Here is a 26820-nt window from a genome sequence, read left to right as displayed (position 1 = left end):
TTTTTATTTTTTATTTTTTGAGACAGCGTCTCACTCTGTCACCCAGGCTGGAGTGCAGTGGCTTGAGCTCGGCTTACCTCAGCGTCTGCCTCCCCGCCCTGCCCCGCTCCATCCAGGCTCCAGTAATTCTCCTGCCTCAGCCTCCTGAGTAGCTGGGACGTGCCACCACACCTGGCTAATTTTTGTATTTTTAGTAGAAACGGGGTTTCACCATGTTGGCCAGGCTGGTTTCAAACTTCGGACCTCAAGTGATATGCCCGCCTCAGCCCCCCAAAGTGGTGGGATTACAGGCGTGAGCCGCCATGCCCAGCTGTGGAAGAGTGGTAATTAATATACATTTTTTGTTGTTGTTTGTTTATTTTGAGACAGGGTCTTGCTCTGTCACCCGGGCTAGAATGCAGTGGCATGATTTCGGCTCAGTGCAACCTCTGCCTTCCAGGTTCAAGCGATTCTCCTGCCTCAGACTCCTGAGTAGCTGGGATTACAGGTGCCTGCCATCATGCCTGGCTAACTTTTGTATTTTTAGTGGAGACGAGATTTCACCATGTTGGCCAGTATGGTCTTGAACTCTTGACCTCAAGTGATCCACCCGCCTCAACCTCCCAAAGTGCTGGGATTACAGATGTGAGCCACCGTGACCAGCCAATTAATATATCTTGTCCTTCCCAAGATCTTGAAAAGGCCTTGTCCTCTAGGAAAAAAGAGCTAGATATGCCTCCATACCATAGCCCAGGGCTACAGAGGCTACCCACCAGAGGTGTTTCTGGAGGCCTTACTTTTGGGGTGAGCTTTTGCTGTTTTAGGTCCAGCTGCTATTCTCTTGGTTTATTAGGTTCTCTGTGGCAACTTGGCATACTCATTTTGTTTTTTTCTTTCTCTATTTTTTCTGTGTGGCAGACGATAATTAATAGCCTGACAATGTAAATACAGACAGAATCTTCATGTTAACTTATTAAACAGCGTTTTTCCATGCTTTTGACATCAGTGACAGCTCATGAGTAGGTTTTTGTTTAGTTTTGTTTTGAGACGGAGTCTCGCTCTGTCACCCAAGCTGGAGTGCAGTGGCGTGATCTCGGCTCACTGCAATTTCCGCCTCCTGGGTTCAAGCGATTCTCCTGCCTCAGCCTCCCAAGTAGCCGGGATTACAGGCATGCACCACCATGCCCGGCTAATTTTTGTATTTTTAGTAGAGACAGGGTTTCACCGTGTTGGCCAGGCTGGTCTCGAACTCCTGACCTAAGGTGATCCGCCTGCCTTGGCCTCCCAAAGTGCTGGGATTACAGGCGTGAGCCACCACGCCCGGCTCGCTCATGATTAGGCTTTATGGTTGCTTCCAGAAATCAGAATTCTATACGACAGTTTGCTGTAGTATAGACAAAGGCATAATTTGGCATGTGACACTGACCTGTAGGATTTGGGACACCTTTGTTTCTACCGCTGTCCACTTAAATTAGAAGAGAACTGACCCATTTTGGTCCCTGGGAGGATTGGCCCACAGTGGAATTTGGTCCTGCTGTAGATAAAATAGCAAGATCAACTGACGGGAGAAAATAATGAACAAGGGCCATTCCTGCTGGAGGGTTTTTACTTTACAGTGGCAGACAAAGCCAGAGGTGAAATTGTTTTTCCCATCTTAACTCACTTGCTCTTTCTAAAACTGGAAATACTGGTAATTCAGAACCAACCCTCCTCCTATAATGAAAACAGAATTCTGCTTCTTTGTAAACTTTCTTAAATGTTAGAAAGAAGGAACCGCGTACTAAATACTGTCTAAACTCTACAGCAGCGTCTGATATATGTAGATTTGGGGAGGGGGCTTGATTATGTCATTTGGTGGCCTTCTATAAGAGCATACACAATGAGGCATGGACACAAACATTTATTTATAATGAAAATAAACACAACTAATTACCTTAGCCTTGGCGAGCAGTCCCTTTCTTCTGAGCTTTGGGATTTTCAGTTTATACAGACAGCTTATATAGACATGCAACTGGGCTTTCTCTCCCTAACTAAAAAGTGCTGTCATGCTGTGCTATTCCCAGACACTGCACAAGTGCCATTAGTTTTGGGCAAATCTGCTTCTACTGAAAAGATGAAAAAAAAAGAAAAAGAAAAGCTCCCTTTCCGCAACCCAAATTATCAATCGCTTTATAGTCTATGGCTTGTATGGTCTTCTCTTTGTTAAAAACTCGAACAAGAGGCTGGGCGCAGTGGCTCACACCTGTAATCCCAGCGCTTTGGGGGGCCGAGGCGGGTGGATCACCTCAGGTCAGGAGGTCGAGACCAGCCTGGCCAACATGGTGAAACCCTGTCTCTACTAAAAATACAAAAAATGAGCTGGGCTTTGTGGCAGATGTCTGATATCCCAGCTACTCAGGAGGCTGAGGCAGGAGAATCGCTTGAACCCAGGAGGCAGAGGGTGCAGTGAGCTGAGATCACGCCACTGCACTCCAGCCTGGGCAACAAGAGCGAAACTCCATCTCAAAAAAAAAAAAAAAAACAAAACAAAACAAAAATCCAAACAAGAATGATTTCTAAAACATTGTATCTTGGGCTGAGACCAATTTTAGATTTAAAACTTTTGCAGGCTGGGTGCGGTGGCTCACGCCTGTAATCACAGCACTTTGGGAGGCCAAGGCTTGGGTCCAGGATTTTGAGATCAGCCAACGTGGCGAAACCCTGTCTCTCTTTTTTTTTTTTTTTTTTTTAACTTTTGGTAATTAGAACAACTTTGAAATTTAAATGTGAAATTCAATCTTACTATCTGTTAGGCAGATGATTTTTTTTTCCCCCCGAACAGTTGAGGAAAATCAATTACTCAAAAAGCAACACCTTATTTATTTTGATAATAGCATATTTGATTTTGAAATAAAGTGTCTGCAAAACTCAATGCCATATACAAGTAATCCAGTGATTATCTCAGGTCTTCATACATTTGAATTAATCACTTACAATGCAGTTATTTGTTTTCTGTCTGAGATTTGCGTCTCTGCAGAGTACATACAGCAAACATTTTAAAGCATGTGAAAACCATCTTTTCTCCAACCTTCACAGGTCACATTTGTTTCTGTGAGCAAACAAACAATGGCAGTCTTTTCCTTAGCTTTAGAAAGTTTTTTTTAAAAGAGGGCCTTGCTCTGTCGCCCAGGTCAGAGTGCAATAGTGCAATCATGGTTCGATGCAGCCTCAAACTTCTGGGCACATGTGATCCTCCTGGCTCAGCCTTCCCAGTAGTTAAGACTACAGGCATGTGCCACTGCGCCAGATAGTTTTTTTTAAATGCTTTTGTAGAAACAGGTTTTTGCCATGTTGCCCAGACTGGTCTCAAATTCTTGGCTTCAAGCTTCCTTCCACGTCGGCCTCCCAAAGTCTTGGGACTACAGAAGTGAGCCACCACAGCCGGCCTTAAATAATTTGTGTTCACAGAGGCTTCACACCCTTTGTGTACCCAGAGTTGAGGATATTTACACCAGCAGCAACGGAGCAGGAAGCAGCTGGGTGCTCTGACCTTGACATTTGCCACTCTGGGACCAGCTGTTTTAAAACTGTCAGCCAGTGACCAGACGAACCAGGCCTTGTTACGCTAATCAGACAATGGTATAGAGGCGGCTCCTGGTGTGTGCTCGTGGACCACCACTGTGACACCAGCTGTGATCACACCCCCCACCCCTGGGGAAAAATAAAAAACAAAAACCCTCAAAATGCTGTCGCTTAAAGCAGAAGTCTTTGAGAGGATGTATTTCTTAACGTTTTACAGGATTCCACTTTTCTACATCTGAGTATTTTCCCCCAGATATAGTAACAAATACAACACTATAGAGAATTTCATTTTTCTAATGGCTCTTAATGTCATCGTCTGCTTTTATTAAATTTGCCATTTGAACCCACCAGCTCCTGGCGTACAGTTCCTCTGGGAAACAGAAAGGCCGAAAGGTTACCGCCAGATAATCCCAGCCCTCCCTACAGATCTTGTTACCTTATAGAAAATCCATTCTGAGTTAAAAGTCGTTCTTCTTTGCTTTGAACGTTTAATAACTTTATCTGTATAGTAGGCACCCTAAGACCTGCTCTGAGCCTCTTCAAAGATGACTCCCCCACCCCATACCTGTTTCTCTGCAAGAGGCTGCTTTCTCTGCCCAGAAGGAATATTTTTATGATTTGATTCCTTTTCTATTTTAGTTTTCAAATTGTGACATCATTGGTATCTTGTTAGAAGTGCCTGTCACCCACATTACAGCCCTCCACTCCTCCTTTCCTTTTCTCTACACCAGTTGTTAACATCTGGCATTTGACATCTGTCTCTCACCCTCACTTTGGCTAAAATATAAGAATCAAGCCCAGGTGCGGTGACTTACAACTGTAATCCCAGCACTTTGGGAGGCTGAGGAGGGTGGATCACTTGAGCCCAGGAGTTTGAGACCAGGCTGGGAAGCATAGCAAGACCCTTGTCTCTACAAACGTTTACAAAAATTAGCTGGACGTGGTGGTGCACACCTGTATTCCCAGCTGCTTGGGAGGCTAAGGTGGGAGGATCGCTTGACTTGAGTCCAGGAGTTTGAGGCTGCAGTGAGCCATGATTGCACCACTGTACCAGCCTGGGCAACAGATTGAGACCCTGTCTCAAAAAATAAAATAAAATATACGAATCATGAGGACGGCCGGGTGCGGTGGCTCACGCCTGCAATCCCTGCACTTTGGGAGGCTGAGGTGGGCGGATCACGAGGTCAGGAGATCTAGACTATCCTGGCTAACACGGTGAAACTCCATCTCTACTAAAAATACAAAAAAAATTAGCTGGGCATGGTGGCAGGCGCCTGTAGTCCCAGCTACTTGGGAGGCTGAAGCAGGAGAATTGCTTGAACCCGGGAGGTGGAGGTTGCAGTGAGCCGAGATCGTGCCACTGCACTCCAGCCTAGGCTACAAGAGGGAGACTCTGTCTCAAAAAAAAAAAAAATAAATAAATAAATAAATAAAGAATCATGAGGGCAGAGATTTCTTGGGATGGGGATTCGGAGGGTGGTCCATGGCAGGAGATGGGGTGAGGGGGGCTGTTTAGTTCAGTGCTGAATCCTCTGAGCCTGAACCAGTAGCTGGAACAGAGGAAGTGCTCAGCAAATATTTGAATAAATGAAGACACAGTTTTCAGTTGGAGTTCGCAGTATTACATTTATAATCATCTAGGTGAGGAGGATCTGTTGGCTTTAACTCTGTATCAATTCATTTCCTGCTTAAAGACTGCGGCTTTGTACGTTTTATCCAAGGCTCTCTTTCCCTTGTTGCATCAGCACTGACAAAGCCAGACCCTTTCCAGGACTGCACCATGCTGGGTTCTCACAGGTGCGTGCTGTTGGTTAGCCAGGTGTTGCCTGGAAACATGAAATCCGACCCTGACCTGCACGTGATTAAATGTGGATTCCTAGTAACGCTATCAAACACAAGTGCCCAATAGATAAAGAGAGGGGTCCCCTTGCACACACTTTGGTATTTCAAATACAATATTATTGCATGACATTTTCTCAAGCTGTATCCTGTTTTGTAATGTTTTGAAGACTGGAGGGAACACACACAAAATAGGCCTTGAACTTAGGTAAAAGTACTATGCTATGCGATTTCTGGGAACTGGTTTTAATTCATTCTCCTGATCTGCAGCAATTGTTTTTAGTGTGGCTGCACTGAAATTACTTATGTCATTGACAAATTTCTGGTCCAAATATTTCACTGCCTTCATCCTTAAAGAAACACAGATTTATTTTTCTGTAATCAGCAGTCAAGATGTTTTTCTCTGAACTATATTCGAGTCTGACAGTGCAGTGAACTTTTCTTTTTGCTTCTGACTTAAAAGGAGCGAGGAAGAAGGATGGCAAGACTTCTGTTCACCCTTTCTCCCCTTCATAAATCAACTAATTCTAGGGGGCTAGACACGGCTAAGACTTCTTTAATTACTACTTTTTGCGTGATCTTGATTTGAATACATTTCTTTATCTCATTGCAAGTCAGTTTTCATCTATGAAATGAGCATCCCCACCCATCTCTGAAATTCTGTGGCTAATACCAATATGACTAGTTATATGGGTACTAAAAATGAAATAGTGGATTAGCTAATGAAGACACCCAAGCGACCTGAGGCAGGCAGCAATCCACTTGGTAATTCCATTATGCCTTTTTATAAAAATACTTTTAAAGCTTTTCTTTTTTTTTTTTTGAGACAAAGTCTCTGTCTGTCACCCAGGCTGAAGTACAGTGGTGCAGTCTCAGCTCACTGCAACCTCTGCTTCCTGGGTTCAAGCAATTCTCATGCCTCAGGCTCCTGAGTAGCTGGAATTACAGGCGTGCACCACCATGCCCGGCTAATTTTTGTATTTTAGTAGAGATGGGGTTTTGCCATGTTGACCATGGCTGGTCTCAAACTCCTAACCTCAAGTCATCCACCCACTTCAGCCTCCCAACTGCTGGGATTACAGGCATGAACCACCACACCTGGCCTCTAATCTGATCTTAAAAGCCATTTTCTAGATTTGAAGTTTTAATTTAATTAAACAAATAGTTCAAGGGGGGAGTTTTATTCAAGAATATCTTGAAATATAATCCTCTTGGTGTCAAAGAATAAGATAAATCCCTTCACACATGTGGCCACCAAACGTCATCCTCTCATCCTCCTGTATGTGTTCTGCTGAATGACTGGTGGTCAGGACTGTGTAATAGGGGTTGGTTATAGCCAGGGATGGGGGAAAGAAGTTGGTAAAAGTCATAGCTGCTTGCCCTAAAGATTTTCAGTCAGCCTTGGAGATGTTACCTATAAATCTCTATAGTTCAGAGGCCACTCAAGTCCACTTTCAAATTGGGTCCATGTTCTGGCCCATTTGAGAAGGAGCCAGGCAAGTCAGCCTATAGGCTTGCCCAAGTAACAGTCTAAGAATTAGGCCCTTTTCTGCCAGGCACAGTGGCTCACACCTGTAATCCCAGCACTTTGGGAGGCTGAGGTGGGTGGATCACAAGGTCAGGAGTTCGAGACCAGCCTGGGCAACATAGTGAAACCCTGTCTCTACTAAAAATACAAAAATTAGCCCGGCATGGTGGCACACAGCTGTAGTCCCAGCTATTCGGGAGGCTGAGGCAGGAGAATCGCTTGAACCCTGTAGGCGAGGGTTGCAGTGAGCCAAGATCACACCATTGCACTCCACCCTGGGCAACAGAGTGAGACTCTGTCTCAAAAAAAAAAAAAAAAAAAAAAAAAAAAGATTTAGGCCCTTTTCCTTGAAGGGACTGAGGTGGTCCACAAGGAGTGGCTCTCTGATTGTAACTAAGCCACTAATGGAGACATGGAATTATTTTAGCTGTTGTCTTAGTCCGTTCAGGCTGCTGCAACAAAATACCTTAGACCAGGTAATTTATAAGCAACAGAAATTTATTTCTTACAGTTCTGGAGGCTGGGAAGTCCCAGATCAAGGCACCAGCAGAATCAGAGTCTTGTGAGGTCCCACTTTCTCTGGATGGTGCCACCTATGTGTCCTCATGTGGCAGAAGGGCAGAGGGGACAAACAAACTCCCTTAAGCCTCTTATGTGAGGGCACTAATCCCATTCATGAGTGCTCCACCCCGAGGCTGATCACCTCCTAAAGGCCCCACCCTCTAATACCAGCACCTTGGTGATTAGGTTTCAACATATGAAATTTTTTGTGGGGAGGGACACAAACATTCAGACTGTAGTGGCTGTTTTATTTATGGAATGAAAATCTTTTAGGCATTTTCTCAAGGACTGACTCACCTTGAGTGTAAAACAGTTTCAGTGTCACCTAATTTATAGTAACTTTTACATGGTTAAGGCAATGATGTAGTCTAGAGCACAATGACCCTGTATTATAGTGTATTGGTCCATTCTCACACCGTTATAAAGAACTGCCCAAGACTGGGTAGTTTATAAAGGAAAGAGGTTTAACTGACTCACAGTTCTGCAGGGCGGGGGAGGCCTCAGGAAACTTAACAATAATGGTGGAAGGGGAAGCAAACACATCCTTCTTCGCATGGCAGCAGGAAGGAGAAGTGGCGAGCAAAAGTGGGAAGAACCCCTTATAAAACCATCAGATCTCATGAGCACTCACTCACTGTCATGAGGACAGCATGAGGGTTACTGCCCCCATGATTAAATTTCCTCCCACTGAGTTCCTCCCATTGAACATGGGGATTATGGGAACTACAAATCAAGATGAGATTTGGGTGGGGACACAGACAAACCATATCATATAGAAAAGGATGCTTTGATAATGTCTGAAGATGTATTCTCTGGGCTTAAAATTCAACAACTGTTTAACCTGTTAAGATTCATTCCTGCATATCATGCTTTGAATTGTTTTCAAATTGCTCTTTAGTTCAAGTATCAGTACAGCCTGATATCAGGTAGTTTTCCTCCGACCTCTAGTGTCAACCAGTGCATGCATTAGTCATTCAGGTGAAAAGTGCTATGTGCTAGATTTAATTAATTGAATGAATTGGTTGCTTTCGTGTGTCTTAACATGGACATGCAATATTTAGACCAACTGCAAGCATAAGATCATTATCCCCCTGTATTAATTTGCTAAGGTTGTCATGACAAAATACTCGACTGGCAGTTCAAACAACAGAAATTTATTTTCTCACAGTTCTGGAGGCTGGAGGTCCAAGATCTTGGTGTTGCAGGTTTGGTTCCTCCTGAGGCCTCTCTCTCTGTTGCTTGCAGACGGCCACCTTCTCACTGTATCGTCACTTGGTCTTTCCTCTGTGCATGTGCACATCCCTGGTTTCTTGGTGTGTCCAAATTTCCTGTTCTTATAATTTTTTTGAGACACGGTATTGCTCTGTCACCCAGGCTGGAGTGCAGTGGCACGATCTTGGCTCACTGCAACCTCCACCTCCTGGTTTCAAGTGATTCTTCTGCCTCAGCCTTCCGGGTAGCTGGGATTACAGGCTTGCATCACCACACCTGGCTAATTTTTGTATTTTTAGTAGAGACGGGATTCTACTCTTCACCATGTTGGCCAGGATGGTCTCGAATTCCTGACCTCAAGTGGTCAGCCCGCCGTGGCCTCTCAAAGTGCTGGGATTACAGGTGTGAGCCACCACACCCGGCCAGGACTCCTGTTCTTATTAGGGCCCAGGCTAATGGCCTCATTTTAACTTAGTCACTTCATTAAAGGCCCTGTCTCCAAATGCAGTAACTTTCTGAAGTACTGGGAGTTAGGACTTCAAATGTGAATTTTGGGGGGACACAGTTCAGCTCATAACACCACCTCCATGAACGATCCACTGGAAGGTCAGATTTGGGACCAGAGAAATGTTAGTAGAAGGGAGCTTTGAGGCTCTCTGAACTAGGAGCCTACCCCTGTGCAGGAGGCTCTTCTGCTTAACCGCTTGAAGGTTTGTGGAGTTTTCTCCATAAAAGGAAGCCATTTATTCCCCTGGAGCTAAAATATGCCTCCCTCCAACTGCTCTTCTCTGTTCCCAGGGCTGCCTTGTGGAACTACAGAGAATAAACTCACCTCCTTTTTCCACATGGCAGCTCTCTAAGTATTTGAAAACATTTATCATGTCTTTCCTTTTCTTCTCTAGGCAAAACATCTCCCGAGAAAATAACCTGTCTCACATTAAAAGAAAAACTCCAGGGCTTATATATATTTCAGATAGGAATGTGCTTGATGGAAGCTTGCCAAACATGACTGGGTTTCAATTTCAGTATCCCCAGTTTTAAGAACAGTTTCTTTCTCAGACTCTTTAAAACATGAGAACAACTTAGTTTGCTTTAAGCCAAATATTATATACTGAAAGAATTGACTGGAGGACATGAGTCATTGATGCTGAAGTATGTGGCTGCTGGTATAAGGGAGTCCCTTACCTCAAGGATGTTGCAAAATGAGCTGAAGTCAAATAAAGTGAAGAAAACATCAATATATGTTGACATGGATTTCTAACCCTGGAATGATCAGTCACCCTTCTGGTACTTCACTCAGCGAGGTGATTAGCATACAGCCTTACACAATGCAGTAGCCAGAGATTAGAGCAAGAGAATTCCTGCTTTCCAGATAACTGTTAGCTGTAAATAAAGTGGCAGATGGATAGTGTCCAACCAAATAGTCAGGGAGCGGAGCCAGGGTCTGCTCCCAAGCAGCCTCCTGCCGAGCTCTGAGCCGCAAGCCCTGTGACCTCACTGTGTAAGCTTAGCAGTGTGGACTGAAGGTTTGTGTCCCCCTAAATGTACATGTCGAAATCCTAACTTCTAAGGTGATGTGGTATTTGGAGGGAAAGTCTTTGCGAGGTACTTAGGTCGTGAGGGTGGAGCCCTCATCAATGGGATTAGTGTCCTTATAAAAGGGGCCACTTCCCTTTCACCATGTGAGGTTACGGGGAGCAGTCTGCAGTCCAGAAGAACCCGGGATTACCAGGTCCCAACCACACTGGCCTCATGATCTCTGACTTTCAGCCTGCAGGATTGTGGAAAATAAAATTGTCCATTGTTTATACGCCACCTGGTTTATATGGTGCTTTTATAGCAGCCCAAATGGACTAGGAAAATGAACAAAAAGTGTGATGTCTTCCTCATACTTGGTCCTAAGTATTCCCCAGTCAAGTCCATTTCTGTTGAGTATGTTCAAATATCTTAGGATTCTGTGTCAGTGTCACCTTGATAGATGTCTGGCCATTGGAATCTGATGCTGTTTTGAGTCTTCATCCCTTGTGTAGCTCATGGACTCCTTTTGGTCTTCAGTCTTCTGAATATCTTGTAATGAAGACTCTCCATGTGAATCCATTTCCATTCAATGTGCTGGGTTCTTTGAGCTCTTTCAGTCTAGAAACTCATGCACTTGGCTGGACGCAGTGGCTCATGCCTGTAATTCCAGTGCTCTGGGAGGCCAAGGTGGGAGGATCACTTGAGCCCAGGATTTTGAGACCAGCCTGGGCAACACAGCAAGACCCCACCTCTACAAAAAAATAAAAATAAAAAAATTATCTAGGTGTGGTGGTGCATGCCTGTAGTTCCAGCTACTCCAGAGGCTCAGACAGGAGAATTACTTGAGCCCAGGAGGTTGAGGTTGCAATGAATCTCACCATTTATGCTCTAGCCTGGGTGACAGAGTGAGACCCTGTCTCTAAGAAAAGAAAAGAAAAATTCATGTACCTCATTTCTGAGTAATTTTTTTACACATATCTATACTTTTTCATTTGGTCTATTTCATAGAATTGCCTAGGTAAAGAAATAAATATATGTGGACTCAAGGAGAGAAATAATATTTATTCTACATCACTTTTATTATTTGAGTTTTTAATGTTTATTTTCGTCTTGCTTTTTAAAGTGGTTTTAAAATTCTCCTTTAGTGTTTCTGTTGTATCATAACAATTCCTTTGAGGAACTATTCTTCAGAGTATTTATCTTGGATTTTGAATAGCAATAACCATGTCTATACAAACATGTCCAGTTCAACTGGACCATAAAACTCAATTAGTTGATATTTATCTATGTGCATAGCATGCAGCAGAGAGCCTGCCCATCCTGTAGATAACCTGACAGTGTCATTTAGATTCAGGGTGTGTATAGATAGATACATCTACAGACAGATGTCTATCTATCTATCTATCTATCTATCTATCTATCTATCTATCTATCTATGTATCTACTACCTATACCTATATCTAGATATAGATAGATAGATATCTAGATATAGATAGACATCTAGATATAGATAGATATCTAGATAGAGATATAGATAGATAGATAGATCTCCTCTTTTACAGTTATCCAATTTGGAGCTGTATTTCACTCAACTTTAAATTATCTTGGAGCATTTCAAAGGAATAACAGGAGGTGAGGTCACCCCACTGATTGCCAGGGTTGACTTGGCTGATCTGGCTGACTAGGCGGGTGTCCCCTTCCTCCCTCACCACTCCATCTGCGTCCCTCCTGAAGCTGCACACTTGGTCGAAGAGGACGACCATCCCCGATAGAGGAGGACTGGTCTTCGGTCAAGGGTGTACAAGTAGCTGTGCTCCCCTGCTAGAACCTCCAAACACGTGCTCAAGGTTCATTTAAAGGAATAACAGTGGCATCGATTCTCCCTTCTATTTCATCTGTCCTTTTCCAGCAAGAAGAAAAGAGAACCTACTGGTTTTTGGCTTCTTTTCCTCCAAGGGTGATGCCAGGTTAAAGAGAAAATGAGAGGAGAGGAGGCCAGGGAGGGTTGAATTTGGTGTGCAAGTCCATTCTTCCATTCCGTGACACTCATATTTGGGTTAAATACCTAAGCATCCTTGAAGGAAGTTGGAGAGCCTAATATTGGTTTTAATTCTGAGTGTAGTGGTCCCTGTCCCCTCCCTTTCAGGAAAAAAAGGGGAGAGTAGCCTGCTTTATTGCAGCCGTCTGTCCGCTGGTCCCGCCTCCAGACTGCACACTCTGAGGCCTCTCCCATTCTCTTCCTGTGTCACTGCTTTGTTTTTTGCTTTTGTTTTTTACAGAGATGGGGTCTTGCTGTGTTGCCCAGGCTGTTCTCGAACTCCTGGCCTCAAGCAATCCTCCCATCTCGGCCTCCCGAAGTGCTAGGATTACAGGCATGGGCCACCTCGCCCGGCCTGTGTCACTACTTTGTGCTGCCACACTGTGGACCACTGTTTCCATGTTTTAATCCTCTCCACATGTGGCTTCGCTGCCACTTTCTCCCTCATTGCCCCTAATCCCTGTCCATTCCCAGGGTCCTTTTTCAGATTCCTCTTCCTCAGGGTTCCAGGCCATTCTTATTTCATGGACATCATTCCGTTCGGATGATCCCACAGATTCGCATTGCATCTTTCATCTTGTGGGCACCGTAACTTTGGACTCCTCGCTCACCTTCGTCACTACCGCGTCCATCTGTTTTGTTGCTTCAGTCTCTTCCTCCCGTCATCACAGCCTGGTTGCCTTTTCTAAATCACAGTCAAATTCAGTGCCACCATCGCCTGCCTCAAGCTTCCATTGGTTCCCTATAGTCTTCAGAACCAGCAGCACAAAGTTCTTTTTTAAAGAAACAAACCAGCTTTTGTGAGCTATAATTCACATACTATGCAGTTGACTCATTTAAAGTACACAGTTCAGTGGTTTTTGCTATATTCACAGAGTTGTATAACCACCCCCACAATCAACTGTGGGACATTTTCTTTTCTCTCTTTCTTTTTTTTTTTTTTGAGAGGGAGTCTTGCTCTGTTGCCCAGGCTGGAGTGCAATGGCGTGATCTCAGCTCACTGCAACCTCCACCTCCTGGGTTCAAGTGATTCTCATGCCTCAGCCTCCCGAGTAGCTGGGATTACAGGCATGTGCCACACTGTCTGGCTAAATTTTGTATTTTTAATAGAGATGGGATTTCACCATGTTGGCCAGGCTGGTCTTGAACTCCCGACCTCAAGTGATCTGCCCGCCTTGGCCTCCCAAAGTGTTGGGATTATAGGTGTGAGCCACCACGCCCAGCCAGGACATTTTCATTACCTCGTAAAGAAACTCCATCCTGGTTAGCTGTCACTCCCTCTCCTGCCAAAACCCCCAGTCCTAGGTAACCACTAACTACTTTATGTCTATAGATTTGCCTCTTGTAGACATTTCAAATAAATGGAATTAAACAATATGTGCTCTTTGGTGACTAGCTTCTTTCACTTAAAGTTTTTTCAATATTCATCTATGTTATAGCATGTTTCAGTACTTTATTTCTTATTACTTTTTATTACTAACCCATTTCCATTAGATAAGCTCAATTTTATTTATCTCTGCATGAGCTGATAGATATTTAGGTTGCTTCCACTTTTGGCTACTAGGAATATTATGCTGTAATGAACATTGATGGACAAGTTTTTGTGTAGGTGTGTATTTTCATTGCTCTTGGTTATATGTCTAGGAGAATTGCTGGGTCATATAATAAATTTATGTTTAACATTTTGAGGAACTACCAGCCTATTTTCCAAAGTAGCTGTACCATTTTACCTTCCCAATAGCAATGTATGAGGGTTCCAGTTTCACCATTCCTTGTTATTGTGGTCTTCCTTGCCCCCCGCCACCTGCCCCTGTTTTTTAAACCAGGCACATCAGCTTTATGTTGTTGTCTTTTTTTTTGAGACAGAGTCTCACTTTGTTGCCCAGGCTGGAGTGCAGTGGTGTGATATCTTACTGCAACCTCCACCCCTCTGGGTTCAAGCAATTCTCCTGCCTCAGCCTCCTCAGTAGCTGGGATTACAGGCACCCGCCACCACGCCCGGCTAATTTTTGTATTTTTAGTAGGGATGGGGTTTCATCATGTTGGCCAGGCTGGTCTCGAACTCCTGATCTCGTAATCCGCTCGCCTCAGGCTCCCAAAGTGCTGGGATTACAGGTGTGAGCCACCGCGCCCAACCTGTTGTCTTTTTTCTTTTTTGTTATAGTCATCCTAGTGAGTGTGAGGTGGTTTTGATTTGCATTTTTCTAAGGGCTAATAATGTTGGACATATTTTCATGTGCTCATTGGTCATTTGTGTATTTTCTTTAGAGAAATGGCTACTCAGAGTGTTTGCTCACTTTTAATGGATAATTGGTTACAAAGTTTTTAACATGTCATTCAAAACCCTTTATAAATATTTTTAGTTTCATCTCCAATGTTGTCTTCCCCCCAAGCCCCCAACTCCCAGACCTCCCTAAGTAAACTCCGAACCTCATAGCTATGAGGAACCCACTCATGATTGCCCAAATGTCCTGCTCTTGGCATCTCTGCCCATGCTCGTCTCTCCCTATGGACCGCCTTCTTTTGTGCCCCAGGTAGGGAGTGTCACCTCATCCCTTCAGAGACCAGCTCCAAGGCTACCTCAGAGGTGAACCAAACTGGAGCTGCCCACTCCCGCCACTGGGCATGTCCACCACCCGCTCCCACCACTGGGTGTGTCCACCACCCACGACTGAGCTCCCCGAGGCCAGGGGCAGCATCTAATTAGATCCCTGGGTGTTTCACATAATAAATACGGAGCAACAACTTGGTAAATATTTGTTGAGTGAACCATTCAGATTTGGGAAAACACGTTTTCTATCATCCACCTACGTATTATACAGCAAAACGTTTCCTATAATTCTTGCTTTGGGTGGTGATGTCTTCCTCTAAAAATCCTGATTTAACAAAAACAGAGAATGGAAATGATAAAAGAAAGTCTCCTGCATTGGACAGTGACCTTAGGTCTCATCTTTACTCCTGTTTTTATCCTAATTGATGGCTTTTCTTGTAAATGCAGACACACAGAGGCTCGCTGGGCAGCTGGGCCATGCACCCTGTCCTTGATCATTCTTAGAGGCAGAGATCAAAGGAGACCCATTGGCTGAGAGAGTCTACAGCTTGCCACATGATCTATTGCTCTGCCGTGATTTTAATTGCCTCTTTAAGAATATCAAATCAGGCCGGACACAGTGGCTCATGCCTGTAATCCCAGCGCTTTGGGAGGCCGAGGCGGGTGGATCACCTGAGGTCAGGAGTTCGAGACCAGCCTGGCCAACATAGTGAAACCCCGTCTCTACTAAAAGTACAAAAATTAGCCGGGCGTGGTGGCATGCACCTGTAATCCCAGCTACTTGGGAGGCTGAGGCAGGAGAATCACTTGAACGGGGGGTCAGAGGTTGCAATGAGCCGAGATTGCGTCATTGCACCCCAGCCTGGGCGACAAGAGCGAGACTCCATCCCCAAAAAAAGAATATCAAATCAGATGTGTTAGCATCTTCATGAATGTCATAAAAAGAAATGTTTCAGTGCCAAAACTGAACAGCAGTACAGTGACCTTTGAAAATGTTGTTTAGGGTATTAAATGTGTAACTAGTGACATTTTGTGTGTTTTTATTTTTCTTCCTATCCAGCTCAGTGGAATAGCTGTTGCTTGTCCTATTGTTAGAATTTGGACTGATAGAAAGGAGAGGAGCTGGAGATTCATTCTGCTCTGCAAGGGCAGACTCGATTTCAGAAGTGGCACCAGATGATAGCCCTGTGTTGTCCCCAACCACTGGTGCTGAGAAATGATGCAGAACCAAGCCCTCAGATCCCAGATCACCCACGGCTCCTGGGACATCTCTGGGGAAGGGACTTATTAACGTAGACCCTGATGCAACATCCCAAGTCGTCTTTATCCATGATTTGCACAGCCAGGACACTCCGGGGCTGGGATTGGGAGGAGAGGAATGGCCAAGTTGCCCTGCCCCCTTGGCTCTGTGGACTCCAGAATGATGGTCAGTACCAGCAGCATTTCACACACACACCAGCCTCATTATTAAAATTGGAACAATTTGTGAACTAGAGTTGAGACTTCTCTAGAGAAGATAAAAGGTTGGGAAGCTGCTCAATGGCTGGGTCTGGGAGTCGGCTTCCAGGCAATATCTCACTGAGTCAGGACAAGGCCCATCATTCCCTGTTCCTGCCAGGCGGGTATTTGCCAGGATATGAAACGGAAGCCAGGTTTTTGGAGAGGCTGAAGCTGATTTTTGTAACTAGGTCCTGTTACCGGCAAGGAAGCGGCCTTCACGCTGTTCACTCTGGGCCCAAGTGTGGTGCATCGCGCCCCCTGGTGCCCAAAAAGCGCAACTACGTGCCACGCCAGCCAGCTCTCCTGGACTTAACTTCCATTTTTCCCTGATTCTCCTGTTCCTTGCCCACCCTTCTCTTTGCTGTGCCCACTGTGGTCCACGCCGCGGCTCCCCTCCCTCCTCCCTGCCCCAAGCAATAATGAACAAGATCTTCATTCTCTGAAGAGAAGTGCAATAGTAAAACTTTCCTTTTTGTTTGTGTATGGGAAGAGCTGGTGTTAATGGGTCAGGCAGGCAAGGCATGAAGTGATAAATAGGGAAAGGATGAAAGAAGGGAACAAACCCAGGGGACCTAACGGACTTACTCTAACAAAAAATTGGCGTACAAAAAAAGTGTATTAAAATTGTGAGACCACACCAACTCATTCGTCACTCGTGTCTTTACAAAGAACAAACCTGAAGCTTCAATGAGAAAGAATTGAAGTATTCTAGGGCTTCCTGAACTCTTCTGAACTTTTAGCATAGGCTTTGATTTCCGAGTTGTGTGCTTGCATGTTAGAGATATGATAGTGTCTAAAAATTGGAACATGACATAGTTTGATCTAAAAGGTTAGCTGACTTCTGCCATTTAGAAAAACCTCATACTCAAGTCTGCTTTTGAAAAGTTGCCTTGGTCAAGTGTTGAAGACAGCACTTGTTAGAAGGAACAAGTTCACTTCTAAGAACCCTTCTCAAAGAGTTCAGGAAACAGCACTACTGAGAGTTGCCAATCCTCAGATCAGTGCAACGTGTGTGTATGTGTAAGACACAGATGGTGAAAATATCAAATGCTACAGGTGCCAAGAAGGAAGGTGTTTTGCACCACACCAACCTTTAAACAAACATAAGGATGCAGAATGCAGTCTTCAAAATGGAGGGAGAATTTAATGTCTGTGGGGCTAGTTCCTTGAAATGACTTAAAAAGCTGAGATACAGAAGTATTAGTAAATCGGTGCCAGGAATGAAGTAACCGTTTAGATCCAATGCGGCGGCTCCAGCATCGAACTCATGCTCGGCACCCTTTAAACCCTCCCGGGACTCTGCAGAGCCCGCTGACCACTCACAGAGCCCAGCTCGGGGGAGGGCTTTAAGGTGAAGCACGTGACCCCCTGCTTGTGCAGCCCGGGCCGAGAAGTTTGCGCTCCCAAAGTCCTGGAGCACAGCAAGGGAGGGGCCAACGCCAGCCCGCGTGTGGGTGGCTGGGTGGGGGCGTGGGTGGTGGGTCCGCCTATAATTATCTGGGGAAATGCATCCGCGCTCCGCTTTTCGCTGCGGCAGCTCCGAGGGCACCTCCTGTTCTCCCCGATCCTCCTCCGGGAGTGGCTGGGCGTTTAGTCCGCTCTGATCCCACCGAAACCACCTGGGGTTGACAGGAAGGAGACGAGGCGTCTGCCGGGGAGGTCAGGGACCCGCTAAGCTGATCTGCTGTACAGTAGTGCTACTTAAAATATGCTGGGGACCATCACCATCACAGGTAAGGCACAAGCCAGGTCGCTTTTGTCCTCCCTGGACGGCAGGCACGGGGCACGAAAAGGGCTTCCTTCCGTAGAATGAGCGTTTGGTGGGGAGCCCGGCAGGTCAGTGGCTGGACCGTATTGGCATTTATTTCCCTCCGTGTGCTGAGTTTTTCATCAGAAGAACATTCTCCCTTTGGTTCAGCAAGAATCAGACAACCTCAGTGTTTCATTTTTGGCTAAGCTGGAATCTTCTTGACTGTGCCTATGGGAGACTTTTAGTATATTTTGTTCGGGGTTGTACCTTTCCCCTTAGGGAGAGAGGGATGTGGAGAGGAACAACAGCAGCCGACTGAATAGAAACATGTCAGATTTGTGTGAATTTGAAAATAAGTTGTGAAAGCTTAATCTCTTGCCGTAGTCATAGACCGAATACATTCCTCTTCTGGGCAAATTACAAGTGTTTGCATTTTGACTTGTTTACTAGGAACTTTGAATAAAGGTACACTTAGTGGTTTAGGGGACTAACATTTAAGCTGTGCTTTAAGTGGTGGTTTTAATAAAGCCATAGTTATTATAAAATCGGTGGCCAGGAAGCAACACTAGGCAACAAATAGTAAAAAAAAAAAAAAAAAAAAAAAAAAGTTTGTTTCTTTAGCTTACTTTCTAGGAAGAATCTGGCCGTGAGTATGAATTATAATATTTAATGCCTACTTCTAGCAAATAACTTACACGCATCAAACTTTTAGAATGCTCTTACAGCTCCTCTAACTTGACATTTGATAGTCTTATGCCATTGTACTGTGACCTAACCTGCGTATTTTCTCTTCCTCTCATCAAAATTAAACTGCATTTGTGAATTTAACTTTATGGGAACAGCACTTCTTTATTCTTTAAATATTTGAGATCATTCCTGCCAAATCTATTTTTTTTTCGGTTTGTTTTTTTTTTTTTTTTTTTTTTTTGAGATGGAGTCTTGCTCTTTTGCCAGACTGGAGTGCAATGGTGTGATCTTGGCTCACTGCAACCTCCACCTCCCAGGTTCAAGCGATTCTCCTGCCTCAGCCTCCCGAGTAGCTGGGGTTACAGGCATGCGCCACCACGCCCAGATAATTTTTGTATTTTTAGTAGAGCCGGGGTTTCATCAAGTTGGCCAGGATGGTCTCGATCTCTTGACCTTGTGATCTGCCCGCCTCGGTCTCCCAAAGTGCTGGGATTATAGGCGTGAGCCACCACACCTGGCCTACATGTTTTGTTTTTTTTTTTTAAAGCAACTATAGAATTTCTAGGACTTAAAATTTTCTCAATGTAACTGCTCCTGCAAAGCCATGCGCTCCTGTGGAATTTAAAAGAATGTGAAAGTTCAGCAATACTAAAATTGTCTCTCACTTCCTATAGATTAGCTTGTTTACTTTGAGATTTCCTTAAAATTCGACCCCCAAGTTGACTTGGCTAACCTTTCTACCATTTTACTCAGCTTGAAAGTTTATGCCATATCTTGAAGCTGTTAATAAATAGACTGTACAATATGAAAAAAATTGAAAACACAAAAATCTCCATTTTTTTCCCCAGATCATTAATTTTTCTATGAATGAAATATGCAAATGTGTATTGTAGGGAGTCACAGCTCGGGGTGGTGCTTCTGAGATCATGACTTTTTTCTGAGTACTTTTCGGGTACAATATGATTTTTATTATATTCACTGTTCAATTAGTCGCATACTGAGATTCCTATGGTAAAAGGAGGTGGTCTAAAGTTTTAGCAGTAATTAAAGGTTAAACTTGGAGCACTTGAGGGGGCTTGTAATAGTTGGCTCAGATAATCCCAATGGAATGATAAATGAATGGAAATAGCGGGAAGGACTGATTTTTAAGGCAAAATCAGGTAATTGGCTCTATTGTTTTCTGAATTTACTTTTCTTACAATGTGGGTGTGGAGGATATGGCAAAATTTTACACTTTTTCCTGGTAATAAGAAAGTGCACAGAAAATCTTAACTCCAAAAATTTACCAGCAAGAAATCTTATGTAGTGGAAAAAGTAAAAATGAAAGGGAGTTTCAGCTGTCATTTGGTTTTTCCTCTGCAAGTTATTCTGATGGGGAAGATTCATAATCATCATCTTTAAATAGTTGCTCAGAATCTTGAAAAGCCATGAGAGCTTTAAAAATTGACAGTAACGGCCAGGTGTAGTGGCTCACGCCTGTAATCCCAGCACTTTGGGAGGCCGAGGCGGGCAGATCACGAGATCAGGAGATCGAGACCATCCTGGCTCACATGGTGAAACCCCATCTCTACTAAAAATACAAAAAAATTAGCCGGGCGTGGTGGCGGGTGCCTGTAGTCCCAGCTACTTGGGAGGCTGAGGCAGGAGAATGGCGTGAACTCGGGAGGCAGAGCTTGCAGTGAGCCGAGATCGCACCTCTGCACTCCAGCCTGGGCAACAGAGTGAGACTCTGTCTCGAAAAAAAAAAAAAAAAAATTGACAGTAAGGTGGCCGGTCATGGCGACTCACACCTGTGATTCCAGCACTTTGGGAGGCTGAGGCGGGCGGATCACGAGGTCAGGAGTACAAGACTAGCCTGACCAACATGGTGAAACCCCGTCTGTACTAAAAATACAAAAATTAGCAGGGCGTGGTAGTGTGCACCTGTGATCCCAGCTGCTCAGGAGGCTGAGGCAGGAGAATCGCTTGAACCTGGGAGGCAGAGGTTGCAGTGAGCCGAGATTGTGCCACTGCACTCCAGCCTGGGTGACAGAGCAAGACTCCGTCTCAAAAAAATAAAATTAAAAATAAATTGACAGTAAAGTTTAATGAAATCTTAAAGGTCTCTTGCATCTTTGGGATTATTCACTTAAATACTATAGAAGGTTATTGTAGTTCTCTTTAGTACTATGTTATTTTAGGAGGCATGTGTTTAAATTTTACAATTCATTAGCAGGACTGATGGCATTTTGTAGGAACTACTTAGGAACAAGTTTGCATTTCTGAAAGTAAGGAAAAGCTGTCACTTAATACTATTATCCCCCCCCCACACACACACACAACCCAGTTTACAGAAACCACTAAAATGAATGCAGTGGAAATTGAATTACAAAATGATTGCTTATTCACATTACATACTGTTGCCATTCTTGGGGTCTCTTTCTCTCACATCTCATTTGCAATAAGTTAGCTTTGAAATAAGAAATAAGTGATGTGACACGATGATCATCCCCTTCCCCACTCAACTGTAAATAGCATGCCAGCATAAAAATGCCTTTTTTTTTTTTTTTGAGATGAAGTCTCACTCTGTCACCCAGGCTGGAGTGCAGTGGCGCAATCTCAGCTCACTGCAACCTCCACCTCCCTGGTTCAAGCAATTCTCCCTGCCTCAGCCTCCCAAGCAGCTGGGATTACAGGCACCCGCCACCACGCCCAGCTAATGTTTGTATTAGTAGAGACGAGGTTTCGCCATGTTGGCCAGGCTGGTCTTGAACTCCTGACCTCAGGTGATCCACCCGCCTCAGCCTCCCAAAGTGGTGTGAGCCACCACGCCCAGCCAAAAAAATGCTTTTTGAATTAAGCAAGTACCTTTTCTCTTTTCTCTAAGTCACCCACATTACTGAAACTGATAATATTGATACATTGCAAACTGTGAAGTATCATGAGAAATAGGGACATTATTCTTTAAAGTAGAAACTGGGGAAGAATCAATCCTCCAACGTTCATGTTAGTTCTAGATTATTTATAATGCACTTTCTGATGCAAATAATTTTTACAAGAGAAAAAAATACCTTGCACATGGGTGTTTCACATCTGCTATGGAGACAGATTCCTTGTCAAGAGACTTTGGAGACACAAAATTGATACTTTCACAACTGCTGGATTAATAACTACCACTTCCTGAGCGCCTAGTCTGGCAGGTGTTGTTCAGCACTTTGTGGACATTATCATGTATTCCTCACAATAATCCTGCAGAAAGTGGTTCTGTAACCCTGTTTCTATCATAAAAGTAAGTTTCTCATGATTTGATAATTACCCAAGTTTCACAGCTAGAAAGAGCATAACTGTAGAATACCTTGCAAAAGACCTCTTTCTCGTTGTGAAGATGCTAATACTTGCTTAGTGACCCGCATTCTTACATGCCTGCCCAGATGTTTAAGGGATCGTGAAACATCAATATCAAGACCAGGGATTGGGACTGGGCACGGTGGCTTATGCCTGTAATCCCAGCACTTTGGGAGGCCAAGGCAGGCGGATCACTTGAGTCCAGGAGTTTGAGACCAGCATGGTCAACATAGGGGAGACCTCCTCTCCACAAAAAATTAAAAATTTAGCTGGGCATGGTGGCACGTGCCTGTAGTCCCAGTTACTTGGGAAGCTGAGGTAGGAAGATCACTTGTGCTACTGCATTCCAGCCTGAACAACAGAGCAAGACCCTGTCCCCACCCCACCCCACCCCAAAAAAAACCACCAGTTCCAATGATGATGTCACCGATATGCTCCTGTATGGGATCCTTGCTTTTATGAATTTGAATGTATCTCCGCTTGGAGGTTTTCTGGTTAATGAGCTTTAGAACAAGGGAGGTTGGGTGTGTAGCCTATAAGGGATGGACTTAGAATGCAGAGAATTCCTGGAAAAATTCCAGGACAATGCTATGAATCTTGGGGGAAAGATAACTAGTTCCAGATGTCACTGTAAGCCATCCTGATGTGCCTGGGGATGGGGAGCACTGGTGATTCTAAGCCTGAAAAATGAACATGTCGTTTCTGCAGTATCGCACTTCTTTTTCTCAACCAAAAACGATGGTGGTGGTGTCACTGAAACCTGATAGCTAAGTTTTGGATAAAAACATTAATATTTTGTAATATTATTAATTAATAATCAACATATTCCTTTAAAGTTTTTTTTTTCTTTTAAGCCTCTAAAGTAAAAGAAAACGATTTATAATTTATCTCTTAATTGCTAAGTATTTGGAAAAGTGAGAAAAGAAAGATGATGCTCCAGGTTTTGAACACACGGGCTGTCTCTACATTATATGGAGCTTGGGGGTGGGGAACACATAGCCAGCAGGGACCACTGTAGCTTAGCCCTTCTTGGGATCATGGAGCCTTTGCAGCTTTGGGGACAGGGAGATCATGGATATTTTCGAAAGGAAAATGTGTATTTGCACATACCCATTGTAGACCTGGAGATTGATTTCATAAATTGGGACTCACAGAACATTTATCTGGAGATAAACCTAGGTTAATAGCAGGTAACACCGCAGTGTGAAGCACCAGTAATTCTTGGCCAAAGTGAGATTTTTGTACATGAAATGATTTCAAGTGTTGGTTTCTTACTACATCACTGAAGATGCAACTTTTCATATATTTTCACATTTATTTGACTCCATTAATATTCTATACGACTTTCTTTTTTAACCTCGAAGGGGCTTGTTATGACAAAGCTGTTTAAAATATTAAAAGGCACCTAGTTTGTTATTATTAAAGAAGTGTTATAATTTTTTTATAATGCTGTAATTGAGAATAGTGTATACTCTTAAAAATAGGGTGAGAGACGTTCAGTCCAGGAAGTAACTTCTGTATTTCACTTTCCACACTTATTAAGGGTAACTTTCATTCATACGTTAGAAAAACATAAAGCAAAAGCCTACCCAAGGTCTTGCTTGGCAGTGATAACTTCAAGTTATTTTTCCTTCTGGAATGTTGTAGCATGAAGTAGCTTCATCCGTATCCAGCCTTTATTTTTACTGCACCTTTTTAAAAGTTTTGGCCGGGCGCGGTGGCTCACGCCTGTAATCCCAGCACTTTGGGAGGCCGAGGCGGGCAGATCACGAGGTCAGGAGATCGAGACCATCCTGGCTAACACGGTGAAACCCCGTCTCTACTAAAAATACAAAAAATTAGCCGGGCGTGGTGGCGGGTGCCTGTAGTCCCAGCTACTCGGGCGGCTGAGGCAGGAGAATGGCGTGAACCTGGGAGGTGGAGCTGGCAGTGAGCCAAGATTATACCAACGCACTCCAGCCTGGACGACAGAGAGAGAGACTCCGTCTCAAAAAAAAAAAAAAAAAAGTTTTGTTTTGGAGTACTAGTAGCACGATCATAGCTCACTGCAGCCTGGAACTCCTGGACTCAACAATCCTCCTGTCTCAGCCTCCCAAGTAGCTGGGACCCTACTGAGTAGCACGTCCAGCCCTGCGTCTTTTTTTTTTTTTTTTTGACAGTCTGTTTTTGAGACAGTCTCGCTCTGTTGCCAGGCTAGAGTGCAGTGGCACGATCTCGGCTCACTGCAGCCTCCACCTCCCAGGTTCAAATGATTCTCCTGCCTCAGCCTCCTGAGTAGCTGGGATTACAGGCGCCCGCCACCACGCCCGGCTAAATTTTCGTATTTTTAGTAGAGACAGGGTTTCACCGTGTTAGCCAGGATGGTCTCGATCTCCTGACCTCGTGATCCGCCTGCCTCGTCCTCCCAAAGTGCCAGGATTACAGACGTGAGCCACCGCGCCCAGCCCAGCCCTGCATCTTATATGCACTATATCCATGCAGAGATCCCTCCTTCTTGGGTATATTCAGAAAATTAAGTGAATGAAAGCTTTTTCTACATCTTCTTTAAAATTATCTTATCTTTTCCAAGTAATGTTTTCCGCATATTGACCCTGTCTCACACAAGCATGTGATTAGGTGTCTCCACCCAGAAGAAAGGCATAGAAATACTTGGCTTCTGTAGTGATATTCTTTTGAGAAACAAGGCATGGATGATGTTGTTTCACTAATGGTTGATGTCGAAAGACCTGTCAGTACAAGACTGTATCACACATGGGTATGTGGCCTGTTGGAAGGATTAGTCTTTTTCCTGCACTTTGAAGTGTCTACAGGGTGGGAAAAGACCAGTGACTAGCAGGACAGTATGAAGACGGAGGTGCCTGTGAGTTCGGGCTCCAGAGGCTTCTACAGGGGACACACCGACCACTCCCTTTAACATTTTGGCCATCTTTGTGACCTAGTGGGATGCTGGAATTGTTTCTAGCTGAACCTCAGCACCAGTGAGTACGTGAGCACCACGACTGGGCTTTCTGGGCATTGGAGAGACTTGGGTGGATAGCAGCGCATTTAAAAATGGCGGGATCATTCAATCACACATGAGTTAAAAAACTATACATTGTGTGGAAGAGGCCACTCCAAAATGAAAGGAGGTTTTAGGGGCACCAAAAAGTACATCCCCATATCAGTGATCCCAAATCAAAGATGGAGCTTTTTGATTTTCCTCTTTGTACCTAGTCAGACAAATCTAAGGCACATAAAAATTCCATAGGAGTTTTGAATTAAAAGAAGCGCCCTAACGGAAGGCTGTGATGAAGTGTGGTTGTGAATGGATTCCACCGTGCCAGGCCTGCACGGGTGAGCACTGGCTGCCTGTCCTGGAAGCCCCCTCCATTATTTTTAGAGGCCTCTTATCAGTCACTTACTCCCTTCACTCCCAGCAGTGGGAGGGGGTTGAGCCTCTGGTCTGAGCCTCTCCTGCCTGCTGCTGCCACATCTTTTAGGCTATTTTATAATGCATTTAACAGCCTCCCGCTGTGCTCACTAAGCTACAATCTTTAACTCATTCACAACCAGCATGCAGGGAGCACGTAAAAATACTTTCTCAGGCCGGGTGCAGTGGCTCACACCTGTAATCCCAGCACTTTGGGAGGCCGGCATGAGCGGATCACCTGAGGTGAGGAGTTTGAGACCAGTCTGGCCAACATGGCAAAACTCCGTCTCTACTAAAAATACAAAAATTACCTGAGCATGGTGGCGGGCCCCTGTGGTCCCAGCTACTCGGGAGGCTGAGGCAGGAAAATTGCTTGAACCCAGGAGGTGGAGTCTGCAGTGATTCGAGATCGCGCCACTGCACTCTAGCCTGGGCAACAGAGCAAGACTGTGTCTCAAAAAAAAAAAAAAAAAAAAAAAAAAATTGAAAGGTTTCTGCTAACCACAAACTACAAGGGAATGATATGGTCTTGTTTGGTACTCTTTACCTGCAGCAAGAACCTGGGAAATGTGGGGGTGATTTTGGTGTATCATGTACAGTTGGGCTGGGGAAAGCAAAAAAAGTGAAGAAGAGGAGGGTGAGGAGGGGGAGGTCAGCACAGGAAGAAGGGTCCCAGCCACCTTTGACACATACTTGGGGTAAAGGACCTGCATCTGGCCAGGCTCTGTGGCTTACGTCTGTAATCCTAGCACTTTGGGAGGCTGAGGTGGGAGGATCGCTTGAGGCCAGGAGTTCAAGACCAGCCTGGGCAACATAGCGAGATCCTCCATCTCTACAAAAACAAACACAAAACAAAAACAGAAAAGGGATCTGCATCTTTATTTACATGGTGCAAATAAAGAAAACTAGAAGATAGGGAGTTAACTCGAGACATACTAATATGTGCTCCTTTTCTCCCCTTGAAATGTTGATGTTGAAAGTCAAGGTGGTAAAAATAGGCATAGTGTCACATTCAACTTTACAGGATTTGAAAGTGCATCTCAGCTGGGCACGGTGGCTCACCTGTAATCTCAACACTTTCAGAGGCTGAGGCAGGTGGATCACCTGAGGTCAGGAGTTCGAGACCAGCCTGGCCAACATGGCAAAACCCTGTCTCTACTAAAAATACAAAAATTAGCCGGGCGTGGTGGCATGCCTGTAATCGCAGCTATGCAGGAGGCTGAGGCAGGAGAATCGCTGGAACCCTGGAGGCAGAGGCTGCAGAGAGCTGACATCACGCCACTGTACTCCAGCCTGGGCCACAGAGCAAGACTCCATCTCAAAAAAATAAAAGAGTGCATCTCAACTTTTTTTTTTTTTTTTT

General features: G+C 44.5%; 1 protein-coding gene across 4 annotated transcripts in view; it reads left to right on the top strand.

Annotated features, from left to right (window-relative positions):
- LOC116463232 (A-kinase anchor protein 12) overlaps nucleotides 1-26820 on the top strand; it is a 115419-nt gene that overhangs the window by 65824 nt on the left and 22775 nt on the right. Inside the window, exon 1 of one of the 4 annotated variants that reach the window (XM_032146248.2) lies at nucleotides 17662-18020. The exons of the other annotated variants lie outside the window; for them this stretch is intronic. Coding sequence (XP_032002139.1) covers nucleotides 17996-18020 — 25 coding nt within the window. The 5' untranslated portion in view covers nucleotides 17662-17995. Of the gene's footprint in view, nucleotides 1-17661; nucleotides 18021-26820 lie in introns of those variants that run through there. 4 annotated transcript variants of the gene reach the window in all.

The sequence above is a fragment of the Hylobates moloch genome, unplaced genomic scaffold, assembly GCF_009828535.3.
Source record: "Hylobates moloch isolate HMO894 unplaced genomic scaffold, HMol_V3 SCAFFOLD_29, whole genome shotgun sequence".
Classification (NCBI taxonomy): domain Eukaryota; kingdom Metazoa; phylum Chordata; class Mammalia; order Primates; family Hylobatidae; genus Hylobates; species Hylobates moloch.
The sequence above is the reverse complement of the archived record's forward strand: the minus strand, read 5'-3'. Positions and strand labels throughout refer to the sequence as shown.